The 13,525-nt window shown below is 45.5% G+C and overlaps 1 protein-coding gene across 1 annotated transcript; it reads right to left on the reverse strand.

The window, feature by feature from the left end:
• Nucleotides 1–1,676: 1,676 nt before the first annotated feature.
• On the reverse strand, nt 1,677–9,293 carry LOC112252450 (deoxyribodipyrimidine photo-lyase-like). The gene is made up of 10 exons (XM_024423676.2): nt 8,845–9,293; nt 7,736–8,468; nt 7,330–7,641; nt 7,063–7,235; nt 6,900–6,984; nt 6,577–6,809; nt 6,285–6,479; nt 3,033–3,258; nt 2,615–2,790; nt 1,677–2,433 (listed from the first exon to the last, which is right to left on the reverse strand). Exons 1-10 carry the CDS (start codon nt 9,067–9,069, stop codon nt 2,080–2,082), a joined length of 2,712 nt encoding a protein of 903 aa, XP_024279444.1. The 5' UTR covers nt 9,070–9,293; the 3' UTR covers nt 1,677–2,079.
• Nucleotides 9,294–13,525: the final 4,232 nt, after the last annotated feature.

Here is a 13,525-nt window from a genome sequence, read left to right on the forward strand (position 1 = left end):
GAATAAGAGCACCTCCTCTCAGCTGCCCACTGCACTGAGGCTAAGAAACACTGTCACCACGGATAAATCTACGATAATTGAGAATTTTAATAAGCATTTTTCTACGGCTGGCCATGCTTTCCACCTGGCTACCCCTACCCCGGTCAACAGCTCTGCACCCCCTCCCACAGCAACTTGCCCAAGCCTCCCCCATTTCTCCTTCACCCAAATCCAGATAGCTGATGTTCTGAAAGAGCTGCAAATCAGCTGGACCGGACAATCTGGACCCTTTTTCTAAAATGATCCGCCGCACCCCGTATTACTAGCCTGTTCAACCTCTCTTTCGTATCGTCTGAGATCCCTAAAGATTGGAAAGCTGCCTCAGTCATCCCCCACTGTAAAGGGAGAGACACTCTAGACCCAAACTATTATAGACCTATATCCATCCTGCCCAATCTTTTCTAAAATCTTTGAAAGCCAAGTTAACAAACAGATCACCGACCATTTCAAATCCCACCGTACCTTCTCCGCTAGGCAATCTGGTTTCCGTGCAGGTCTTGGGTGCACCTCAGCCATGCTCAAGGTCCTAAACAATTTCATAACTGCCATTGATAAAAGACGATACTGTGCAGCCGTCTTCATCGACCTGGCCAAGGCTTTCGACTCTGTCAATGACCACATTCTTATCGGCAGACTCAACATCCTTGGTTTCTCAAATGACTGCCTCGTCTGGTTCACCAACTACTACTTAAAGTTCAGTGTGTCAAATCTGGTTAGACTGTAAACTCTCCTTCCAGACTCACATTAGCCATCTCCAATCCAAAATTAAATCTTGAATTGGCTTCCTATTTCGCAACAAAGCCTCCTTCACTCATGCTGCCAAACACCCTCGTAAAACTGACTATCCTACAGATCCTTGACTTCGGCGATGTCATTTACAAAATAGCCTCCAACACTCTACTCAGACTGCATCCAATTTGCTATCACAGTGCCATCAAAGCCCCATATACTACCCACCACTGCGACCTGTATGCCCCCGTTGGGTGGCCCTCGCTTCATATCCCACTGGCTCCAGGTAATCTATGTCTTTGCTAGGCAAAGCCCTGCCTTATCTCGGCTCACTGGTCACCATAGCAACACCCACCCATAGCACACGCTCCAGCAAGTATATTTCACTGGTCAACGCCCAAAGCCAACTCCTCCTTTAGCCGTCTTTCTTTCCAGTTCTCTGCTGCTAATGACTGGAACGAATTGTAAACATCACTGAAACTGGAGTCTTATATCTCCCTCACTAACTTTAAGCATCAGCTGTCAGAGCAGCTTACTGATCATTGTACCTGTACATAGCCCACCCAACTACCTCATTCCCATAGTTATTTTTTTGCACCACAGTATCTCTACTTGCACATTCATCTTCGGCACATCTATTACTCCAGTGTTTAATTGCTATATTAATTATTTCACCACTATGGCCTATTTATTGCCTTACCTCCCTTATCCTACCTCATTTACACACACTGTATGTATACTTTTTCTATTGTATTATTGACTGCATGTTTGTTTATTCAATGTGTAACTCTGTTGTTTGTGTCGCACTGCTTTGCTTTATCGAGGCCAGGTCGCAGTTATAAATGAGAACTTGTTCTCAACCAACCTACCTGGTTAAATAAAGGTGAAATAAAAAATAATCGGGGATAGTCATGTATCCTACTGGAGTTTTTAAATCTGCCACACCCCAGTTGAATCAGCTTTTGTTTTGTTGGAGCAGAAAAGCATGCATACGTTTAAAAATGGTAAGTAGCATATTGTTCATGAAGAAAATGTCTTGCTCAACTAACTTAATTCATTTTGATCACTTTACACATTTTTTTTTTGTGATCCACTGTAAACAATCTGCCTGATGACACATGAATGAAGGAGAGACAATTGATACAAGCACGTTTTAGTCCACGTTCCCTCACTTCCCCGCGTCTCCTTGATTTACCTTTGACTATTTTCAAAAATAGGTGAGGAAGGACGCAGAAGTTAAGCAAATCAATTGAGGAAAGGCCATTGGGCACCACAGTGGCTCTATCGAACCTTTAGCCCCTGTCCTTATGGTCATCTGTGAGAAGTAGCCACTCTCCCAGGCACTGTGGAGAACCTGTCCTTGGCAGCGGGGGTCCTCTTTCCCCTTTGTTCAACTGCAAGGGGGCGTGGAAGTCCCTCCATCCTCCTCTGGTCTTGCTCCTGTCTTTCCCTCCTCTCTGCTCCCTCGTTTATCACACTGGCTGTGAAGTCTGTCTGGTTCAGGAAGGCGATGGTCTCATTCCGCCTGCGGCTCACGTAGCCCTTCAGAACGGCGTTATAGGGGTTCGAGGCAGCATCCGCGTCTGGATCGTCTGATTGGTGCTTGAACTCCATACGGGTGATAACAGGCAGGAGGAACTGCCCACCTGTGTTGACCATACCTCCCTGACAAAGGGAGAGAAGCTGTCACTCACTCAATTTAGTTCACAGTGTGACATTTGTATATAAAAAAATTGTCTCAAGGCTTACAAAAGCCATGTGGCCAAAGAAAGAAATCAAACAGGAAAGACAGTACTGAGGACCACTCATGAGACATAATACGATTAGAAGCAGTGAGTTGACGTACACCCATGGCCTCCGAGACCAGGCGGGGGGGCAGGGGGACCAGGTCGCACCCCGAGCAGGGGTCCACGTACTCCCCAAAACGCCGCCTCACCAATGCCACGTCCTGCAAAGACTGGCTCCTCCTCTCCTCCAGATCTGTCACCACACGCTCTGGGTAGGACTGGCCTAGGACTACACCTAGAGGGAGAGTGCTGAGGTTTAGCTAAAGTGTAGATGGATAAGGGGAGTTAAACACCAACAAGTCTATACATGAGAGTTGGGTTAGTGGTAAAAGCTACAGTATGGCTATTGTAAGGTTATGGTAACTTGACAGTTTGATAAGGGTAAGGCTATGGTATTATTATTACAATAATGTTAGGGTAAATTCTGGAAGTTTAAGTTAAGATTAGGAGGATAAGGCTGGTTCTGTTGTCTCTCACCGGCACGGCGCAGCATGGAGGCTGGGCACTTCCAGGGTTTGTGTATGAGGTCATCAGGCAGCACCGCCAGCTCAGAGCACCACTTCCTGACATAGCTTCCGTAAGGGTCACAGGTCATGGCTGCGTCAACAGGGTGCATGACAAAGTTCCAGTGGTCCAGACCACACATGCCTCCATTCTGCCACATCATGGCATCTATGGCCACGTCAGCATCCACAAGGGTGTCCTACACACACACAGTCCAACGTTATTATCAAATCAAATGTTATTTGTCACATGCTTTTGTAAACAACAGGTGTAGACTAACTATGAAATACTTGCTTAAAGGTCCTTTTCCAACAATGCAGAGTTAAAGACAAAGTAAAAAATAAATAATAGAAATAGCGACACTGTGAATAACAACAAGTAAAAATAACATGACTATATACAGTTAGCACCAGAACCGAGTCGAGGTCCACGGGTATGAGGTTATTGCAGTAGACACTATGTACATATAGGTAGGGGTAAAGTGACAAAGCAACAGGATAGATAATAGGCAGCAGCAGCAGTGTGTGGCATCAGTATCCATGTGTGGGCATTTGTAGTGTGTGTGTGTTGGGGTGTCAGTGTAAGTATGGGTGAGTGAGTCCACTGTGTGTGCATAGAGTTAGTGCAAAAAAGGGTCAATGCAGGTAGTCCGGGTAGCCATTTGATCAGCTATTTTGCAGTCTTTTTTAGCAGGGGTTATAAACTGTTCAGGGTCCTATTGGTTCCAGACTTGGTGCACTGGTACTGCTTGCAGAGAAAAAAAGTCTATGACTTGGGTGGCTGGAGTCTTTGACCATTTTTTGGGCCTTCCTCTGACACCGCCTGGTATAGAGGTCCTGGATGGCAGGGAGCTTTGCCCGAGTGATGTACTGGGCTGTACTTACCATCATCTGTAGTGCCTTGCGGTCAGGTGCCTTGCAGTTGCCGTACCAAGCAGTGATGCATCTAGTCAAGATGCTCTCAATTGTGTAGCTGGAGACCTTTTTGAGGATCTGAGGGCCTGTGCCAAATTTTTTTAAGCCTCCTAAAGGGGGAAGAGTACGCATAAGGTCCCACTTACATCAGCTACAGAGAGAGAGACCACACAGTCGTCCGGAACAACTAGTGCTCTCATACATGGTTCAGTGTTGCTTGCCTCGAAGTGAGCATAAAAGCCACTTAGATCATCTGGTAGGCTAGCGTCGCTGGGCAGCCCACTGCTGGGTTTCCCATTGTAATCCATGATCGTTTGCAAGCCCTGCCACATCCGTTAAGCATCAGAGCCGGCCTGGTACACATCGGTCTTAGTCCTGTATTGATGATTTGCCTGTTTGATGGCTTGTTGGAGGTCATAGCAGGATTTCTTATAAGTATCCGGATTGGTGTACCGCTCCTTGAAAGCGGCAGCTCTAGCCTTTAGCTCAGTGCGGATGTTTACTTATGACCCTATACAGCTTGTTGAGTGCGGTCTTATTACCAGCATCAGTTTATGGTGGTAAATATACAGCTATGACAAATAAATATCATGGTCAATATTATGGTCTGCAGCTTATCATTAGGTATTCTAACTAGGGCGAGCAACAACTCGAGACTTAACATTAGAGATCGCAAATAAGCTGTTAACAAAAAGACACACCCCTCCTTTCGTCTTACCCAAGTCTGCCACCCGGTCTTGACAAAGCATAGAACAACCAGCGAGCTGTACTTAGAGCAGTGCTTAATTTGAGCCGGATCCACGGTACCTCTCGTGGTGTGAAAAATAATTTTCACTTTTTGCAATGATAAAATGATAGTGAAAGCGTTCAAAGTTCATTCCAGTTGCCTCCTGGTTAATTCTCCTGCCCCCCCCTATCTCTCATAGAAATAGAATGAGATTCACTTTCTATGATCTCTCTCCCTCTGCTCTGATAGACATGAGCCTGCAACTCATCTCTCCAGCATTGCACTTCATATTTTTTTTCCTTATAAAATTATAGCTGCGCAAAGAGAGGAACTGCGGAACACGAGAAATTTAAATACATTTACCAAAGGTAGAGTTACTGTTCTGTTCAGTAAGAAATGAAATAATTCAGAATAGCCTACTACACTATGAGAGAGCCTACACTTTGCCACAGATGATAAATGGTTTATTTTCAAAATAGCCAAGCTGTGGAATGTAGCCCAATACAAGGCATAGCCTACAGTCGAGAACGGAGGCAAATATGTCAGCTTTAGGCTACCAAAACATTTGATCAACTTCCAAATATTGTTTTCCAAAGTAAAATGAGAGAGGCACGAGCGCATAGGCCTTCACCAGTGAGTGAACTGTGCATCATTGTGTGAGTCAGCTGGAAAGCTTTTTAGGACTATAATTTCCTGATATTGTAGCCTACAATGATGTGTCTCCACACAACTAGGCCAAGGCTATTGATGGATTCAAGACAAGGTCGCTTTCATTGATTCATCTCAGATTCTCAGTTTGTCAGTGTCAAAGTAGCCGGTCATTTCGATCATTTGTGCAGTATTATGGTGCTTTCAAGACAACTGGGAACTCAAAAAAAAAAACTAGATTGAATCATGATGTCAGTGATCTTCAGGTCAAAGTCGGAGCTCTAGAAAGAGGCCAGTTCCCCACATGGGATTCCGAGTTGGATGACCGATCACAACTAATTTTCCCAGTTGGAGCTAGTTGTTTACCGATTTTTCCAGTTGCCTTGAACGCACTGAAGTCGGGAGTCAGCGATTTCCCAGCTCCGAGTTCCCAGTTGTTTTGAACGAAGCATTAAAAAAGATGGATTTAACAAGTGACATCAATAAGGGATCATAGCTTTCACCTAAATTCACCTGGTCAGTCTGTCATGGAAAGAGCAGGTGTTCTTAATGTTTTGTACACTCAGTGTATATAATCCATGTTCTCGTTCAACCACGATTTTGAGAAACATAGGATATTACAGTTTTTCAGTTCCTGTTGATAGAATAGTCTCGAATGAAGCTCATCCAGTTTCTTCTCTAGTGACTGCACATTCGCCAATAGAACAGAGGGCAATGTACGTCTATTTGCTGGCTAACTTATTTTTGTCAGGATGCCGCCTCGCCTGCCTTTCGGTGCCGCTTCCTCTTTCGATTCCCAGGGACTAGGGGCCTGGTCCCGAGTAAGCTGAACATCCAGAGCTGCCGACTCGTTGCAGTAGACATTTTCATTAAACAGACAAATCTCTATAGTCTGGTGTGTATGTGTGTGTGCGACCGTGTGTGTGTGAGTCTCACCTGGAACCAGCGATATCCCTCCTGCCATGGTAGATGGAGGTAAGCTATGAGGAAAGAAGCCACTACACGTCTCATATAGTTGTTCATCCATCCAGTCAGCCACAGCTGTCTCATTGCAGCGTCTACTAGAGGATAACCTGTCCTGCCCTTCTGCCACGCCTTCAGATGACCCCTCTCATTGCTCCACCGAAGGGCCTGATTGGACAGAAACCAAGAAGAGAGTGAGTGTCCCGCTTTCATTGGATACAAACTAGGAAGAGAGTGGTAGAGCTAGTGTTAACCCTGTCCTTGCCTTGTATGGTGGTCTGAGTGATTCCCAGGGCAGGTCTGGGAACAATGTTAGCTGCCAGTAGGCCAGGTCCCTCCAGGCCAGTTTTCGTATGAACTTGGGGGATCGGCAGCGTGCCGCTTTAGTGTCCCACAGCAGCCAGCGAGCACTCAGCTGGCCAAAGTGCAGGTAAGGAGACAGACAGCTGGTGTTGGGGGCATCCGCACGCCCTGATTCCTTCTCATATCTGTACACACCTGGAATACGTACACACACACAACATATCTATTCTGTAGGGCGGTTTAATTCTGAGTACAAGTAGAGAAAGGGAAATGTGTGTGTCTCACCATCATTTAGAAAGGCCTCTAGACATGACTGGGCCCCCTCCTCACTAAAGTCCCATGAACTCCTGATGTTAGCCGCCCAGTCAATCTGGAACAGACACTCACATTAACATACAACCAACAATAACCCAGACCCCCATGTGCTTCAGTCCAAGGGGTTACTGACCGTGGTTCCATCCTTCCTGCAGGGCATTCGTGCCAGTCCTAGCCCCTCCAGAGAGCAGCCTCTGGGCCAGACAGAGGGTGAGGGGAGCGATATGGGGGGGTCCAGGGGAACCCCTAACCCTGGGCCAGGGTTCATCTGACAGCAACTCATGAAGTGGGATACAGAACCAATACCTGAGGGAGGGAAAGTGTGTGAGAGAGAGTTACTGCTGTGTCATATTAAATGTTAATAACAGTAGTAGTGGTTGTAACAGTAGTATTACCATACCTCTGAGTCCCACCCCCTCAGTAGTAACAGTATAGGGGTCTCTGAGACAGTAGGAGTGGACCATGTTAACCTCCACCCTGTCTTTCTGCAGCGCTGACACCACTACCTGGTCCCGCTCTCTCAGCCACGGCTCATAGAGGGCGCTAGCCAGCACCGTCTGAGCCCCCGTCTCTCTCACCAGACTCCTCAGGGCGAGTAGCGAAGAACCAATCCCCTCTCTGTCCTCATCCGGCTGAAGGAAAACAAGATGGCTGCCGATGTGTTCCAGAGCAGAGCTGAGACAGGACAGGGCCTGGTGCAGCCAGAATTTACCTGGTATGAGACAGAGAAGGATTAGACACAGATCAGGAGACACAGAAGCCGAGGTAAAGAAATAATGACATAATATGTATATGTTTATACTTACAGGCCCCTCCCATAGCCACGGTTACCCCGGGACCCTCCTCCTCCTCTGGGCACCAGATAAAGACGGGGATGACCGGCCCTCCAGCCTCCAACGAGCCAATCACAGCTGGGTTGTCATGGAGACGCAGGTCCCTGCGGAACCACAGCAGCACAGGGGGTGGAGCAGAGGGGCATCGAGGCACACCTACCACCTGCTGGCCATACCCCTTCCTCCGCTGACGTCTGTTCTTTGAGCGCTTTGGCTTCTCAGATTGGTCCACTTTGCACTCCACCACAGTGACGTCATCTTTGGTTTGGTTGACATTGGATGTCAAAGTGGCAATAGAGGCACACACATCCTGAGTGACGTTAGACCACTTTATGTCTGTCTGTTTCTGGGTTGGGCCTCTCTGTCTCTCTGTCTGAGGAGAGCTGCCATGTCCAGATGATCTTCTGGGTGATGTGGAGTCTTGGTGTTGAGCCTGAGTCTGTCTCCTTCCTCCTACTGCTGCTAGCTGGGCGTAGCTCGCACCCGTGGGCAGAGGGGCTGGCGGAGGCTGGCTGGAGCTACCATTAGGAGAAACTGACTGACTCTGAAGGGCGCTATTCTGGGGTCTGTAAGTTGCCGTAGCCTGGGTGTCTGTTTGACCCTGGAGTTTAGGGTCTGGGAAGAGGGGCTTGGTATTGGTCTGCTGTTGCCCTTTGACCTCTAATAGGGACAGAGCCAGAGCCACTGCCAACTCATCATCCTCATCCTGTAACAGACGGTTATGGTCTTATATACAGCTTTAGTCATATATACAGATTTACAATGTTAGAGGTTCAAAATAGTGAACCTCTAACATTGTAATTACCTTCTTGACAAATACAACTCTGCTGGAAAATCCAGCTGTACCAGCTCAAGCCAGTGAACAGCTCAAAATCCGATCTGGTCTAAACTGGATTTTCCAGTAGGGTAGGTTAAGCCTACAACAAAACACACACAACTATCAAACTAACAAATGTCATTGTGTTGAGACAGAGTATCTATAATACTTTTAGAATATGACTGGACTATATATATATATATATATATATATATATATACACACACACATACATCCAAACAAACAGCCAAACAAACAGCTGTACCTTGGAGAAGTATTCCAAATAGATGGAGGTGAGGGTGGTGTGAAGCCTGTTGTGATCGGTGGCTAGGAGCTGGATGAGCGGCAAGAAATGTGTCCGTGTATCGTTGTGTCCCAGTACAGACACACACAGACAGAAGAAGCCCTCAGCGTTCTCTCTCCCCACAAGCAACTCTCTCAGCATCTGACGAACCTGGGACATGGGGTCCTCACCACCCGATACAGGCATGGTCTATTGCTGGTGATGAAAAGCAATAAAACTGAGAGGAGTTCCCTACTGAAACTGTCAGTCTCTCTTAAATTTCCAAATACCCCAAAAAATCCAGATTAGGTCGTAATCATCCATGAGAAGACAATGTTAAAGGTTGTTGATTTCTTTTGCATTTTTCGATAGTTTTCCATTAGTGGTGATAGTGGGACAGAGAGGATCGAGTATGCTGCAACGTGAATGAGTTACTCAACAGTTGATAGCCAGTTACACAAGCTCAATCCCACGCTGTTTTGTAATTACATCGGATGTGATGCAATGTAACATTGTGACCAGTAGAGGGCACCCAAGTCTACAATATTACAGTCATTAGTCTCACTTCCTACACTCACAGTGCTCCTGAGAAACACTCACAGCTTCCCTCTCCACACTAAAGACAAATAAAATCATCATCCCTCTCCCACCAAGTGTCTTTTATACCCTTAATTTATTATCTTGATCCTCATGCTACACGAGAGAGAGGGAGATCAATAGTGTTTAGACAAAGTATGTAGTCTCTAAGTGTGTGATCAATAGAGAACAGTGAGATTAGCTGGCTTCTCTCTGTCTCTCACTAACAGACAGATCAGTGAATGGACCAATCTGCCATAAGCCTAAACATCTGTCTGCCGTCACATACTATCAATAAAGATCTGTTTTGAATGTATACCTAAGAGATCAAAGAGAGAAAAATATGTGACAGGAGAAGAGATGAGGGCTCTCCAGAGGGTGGTGTGGTCAGCCCAACGCATCATCAGGGCACACTGCCTGCCTTCCAGGACATCTACAGCACCCGGTGTCACAGGAAGGCCAAGAAGATCATCAAGGACCTCAGCAAAACGAGCCATGACTGATAAACAGCTTTTATCTCCAGGCCATCAGACTGTTTATCCATCACCACTAGCTGGCCTCCTCCCAGTAACTTGCCCTGAACCTTAGTCAGTGTTACTAGCCGGCCACCTTCCGGTACTCTAGGCTGAACCTTAGTGAATGCTGCCCTATGTACATAGAGACATTGAACACTGGTTCCTTTATTCATGGTTACATGCTGTTTTGTCCACTTCTTATGTATATACTGTATTCTAGTCCTGGCTCATCCTATACAACTACTGCTGTACACACCTATTCTATTCATATACTGTCCATACTCCCTATACACACCAAAAAAAGCATTTCGAAAGCATTCCACAGGGATGCTGGCCCATGTTGACTCCAATGCTTACCACAGTTGTGTCAAGTTGGCTGGGTGTCCTTTGGGTGATGGGCCATTCTTGATACACACAGGAAACTGTTGAGCGTGAAAAACCCAGCAGCATTGCAGTTCATGACACAAACCGGTGAACCTGGAACCCACTACATACCCCGTTTTCGAAGGCACAAAATCTTTTGTCTTGCCCAGTCACCCTCTGAATGGCACACATAGACAATTCATGTGTCGATTGTCTCAAGGCTTAAAAATAATTCTTTAACCTGTCTCCTCCCCTTCATCTATACTGACATCAACAAGTGACATCAATAAGGGATCATAGCTCTCACCTGGTCAGTCTATGTCATGGAAAGAGCAGGTGTTCATATACAGTACCAAACAAAAGTTTGGACACACCTACTCATTCAATGGTTTTCTTTATTTTTACTATTTTCTACATTGTAGAATAATAGTGAAGACATCAAAACTATGAAATAACACATAAGGAATCATGTAGTAACCAAAAAAGTGTTAAACAAATCAAAATATATTTTATATTTGCCTTGATGACAGCTTTGCACACTGGGCATTCTCTCAACCAGCTTCACATGGAATGCTTTTCCAACAGTCTTGAAGGAGGTCCCACATATGCTGAGCACTTGTCTACTTTTACTTCACTCTGCAGTCCAACTCATCCCAAACCATCTCAATTGGGTTGAGATCGGGTCATCTGATGCAGCACTCCATTACACTCCTTCCTGGTCAAATAGGGTCATTGTCCTGTTGAAAAACAAATGATAATCCCACTAAGCCAAACCAGGTGGGATGGTTTATCACTGCAGAATGCTGTGGTAGCCATGCTGGTTAAGTGTGCCTTGAATTCTAAATAAATCACCAGCAAAGCACCATCACACCACCTTCATGTTTCCTGGTGGGAACCACACATGCGGAGATCATCCATTCACATACTCTGCGTCTCACAAAGACAGTGGATGGAACCAAAAATATCACATTTGCACTCATCAGACAAAAGAACAGTTTTCCACCAGTCTAATGACCATTGCTTGTGTTTCTTGGCCCAAGCAAGTCTCTTCTTTTTATTGGTGTCCTTAAGTTGTGGTTTCTTTGCAGCTATTCAACCATGAAGGCCTGATTCACACAGTCTCACACAGTCTCCTCTGAACAGTTGATGTCGAGATGTGTCTGTTACTTGAACTCTGTGAAGCATTTATTTGGGCTGCAATTTCTGAGGCTGGTAACTAATGAACTTATCCTCTGCAACAGAGGTAACTCTGAGTCTTCCTTTCCTGTGGCGGTCCTCATGAGAGCCAGTTTCATCATAGCACTCAATGCTTTTTGCAACTGCACTTTTCTGCATAGACTGACCTTCATGTCTTAAAGTAAAGATAGACTGTTGTTTCGCTTTGCTTATTTAAGCTGTTCTTGCCATAATATGGACTTGGTATTTTACCAAATAGGGCTATCTTCTGTATACCACCCCTACCTTGTCACAACACAACTGATTGGCTCAAACGCATTAAGAAGGAAATAAATTCCACAAATTAACTTTTAACAAGGCACACCTGTTAATTGAAATGCATTCCAGGTAACATCCTCATGAAGCTGGTTGGGAGAATGACAATAGTGTGCAAAGCTGTCATCAAGGAAAAGGGTGACTACTTCCAAGAATCTCAAATATAAAATATATTTTGATTTATTTAACACTTATTTGGTTACTACATGATTCCATATGTGTTATTTCATAGTTTTGATGTCTTCACTATTATTCTAAAATGTAGAACAAAGTCAAAATAAAGAAAAACACTTGCATGACTAGGTGTGTCCAAACTTTTGGACACACCTACTCTGACATTGCTCTCTCTGATATTTCTTAATTTCTTTTTACTTTTTTGAATATGTGTGCATTGTTTTGTATTGCTAGGTATTATTACTGCACGGTTGGAACTAGAAACGCAAGCATTTTGCTGAACCATCTGCAAATCTGTGCACGTGACCAATAAACTTTGATTTGATTTGAGCAAAAGACAGGGAAGAGAGAGAGAGAGAAAGAGTAAAGGAGCAGACACTAGTGTTACTCTGTAGTCTTTGTCTTTGTCCTGCATACAAGGCACGTGGCCACAGGTCTGTCTCCTTAACACACACACATGCAGACTCCGGTATAACCATAACATCTCCAGGAGAAAGAATGGAAAGAGATTCAAAACTCAATTGAGGAGAAACATAACGGAATAGACTGGAATAGATATATGCAACTCATAAATCATTCTCTCTCTCACACACACACACATTCCCTCTCTCTCTCCTTCCTTCTCCCTCTCTCCCCCTCTCCTCTCGCTCTCCTTCCTTCTCCCACTCTCCTCTCTCTCCCCTTCCTTCTCCCCCTCTCCTTCCTTCTCCCTCTCTCTCCCCCTCTCCTCTCTCCTTCCTTCTCCCTCTCTCTCCCCCTCTCCTCTCTCCTTCCTTCTCACTCTCTCTCCCCCTCTCCTCTCTCCTTCCTTCTCCCTCTCTCTCCCCCTCTCCTCTCTCCTTCCTTCTCCCTCTCTCTCCCCCTCTCCTCTCTCCTTCCTTCTCCCTCTCTCGATCTCTCGTCTCTCTCCTCTGTTTTACCACGGTGGTCAATCGCTCATTTGAAGCATTGAGTGAGTCAGCTAGTGGAGAGAAGGAGGACAGTGAGAGGCTGAGGGGTTAATAGAGGTTAGTCGAAACAGGGAGACCACGTCACTTCATTGGCAGGTATCACAGAAGAAATCTAGCTGTGATGTGTGCTTGATGGGACCACCTAGCCCTATAACAACCGCATAGCCCCACACTGACATCTACATGAATAGCAGAACATTAACATATATACTCAGAAACACACAGTGGAGGTTGGGTAGATAATTCAGTGTTCATATTCCAGTGCCTGATCACTCAGTTGTTGGTTTTGTGGACCACTGCAGGGATGTTTAGAGAGCAGAAATGGAAAGAGGGCAGAGAAGAAATGGGAATAGAGGCGAGGAGAACAGAACAGAAAGGTTGGAGATGAGAGACCATCCCCTTCTGGATGCTTTGAGAGAAGGAATGCGTGGTGGGGAAGAGAAAGAGAATAGTAGAACAAAAGGGAATGAAGGAAGATAATATTGAGGCTTGAGAAAACGAAAAGGAGGTGTGTGATAAAATGGAGGATAGATAAAAGGATAGAGAAAGAATGGAGGACGAAGGAAAGGAGAGAGAAGAGGTGTGTAATAGTAG

The sequence above is a fragment of the Oncorhynchus tshawytscha genome, linkage group LG06 (assembly GCF_018296145.1).
Source record: "Oncorhynchus tshawytscha isolate Ot180627B linkage group LG06, Otsh_v2.0, whole genome shotgun sequence".
NCBI classification, from domain to species: Eukaryota; Metazoa; Chordata; class Actinopteri; order Salmoniformes; family Salmonidae; genus Oncorhynchus; species Oncorhynchus tshawytscha.

Coding starts and splice junctions, on each gene's coding strand:
- LOC112252450 (XM_024423676.2), bottom strand. CDS start 9,069: ATGCCTGTATCGGGTGGTGAGGACCCCATGTCCCAGGTTCGTCAGATG. Junction 6,810..6,899: donor AGAGGCCTTTCTAAATGATG/GTGAGACACACA, acceptor TACGTATTCCAG/GTGTGTACAGATATGAGAAG. Junction 3,259..6,284: donor AGGGATATCGCTGGTTCCAG/GTGAGACTCACA, acceptor GTGTGTGTGTAG/GACACCCTTGTGGATGCTGA.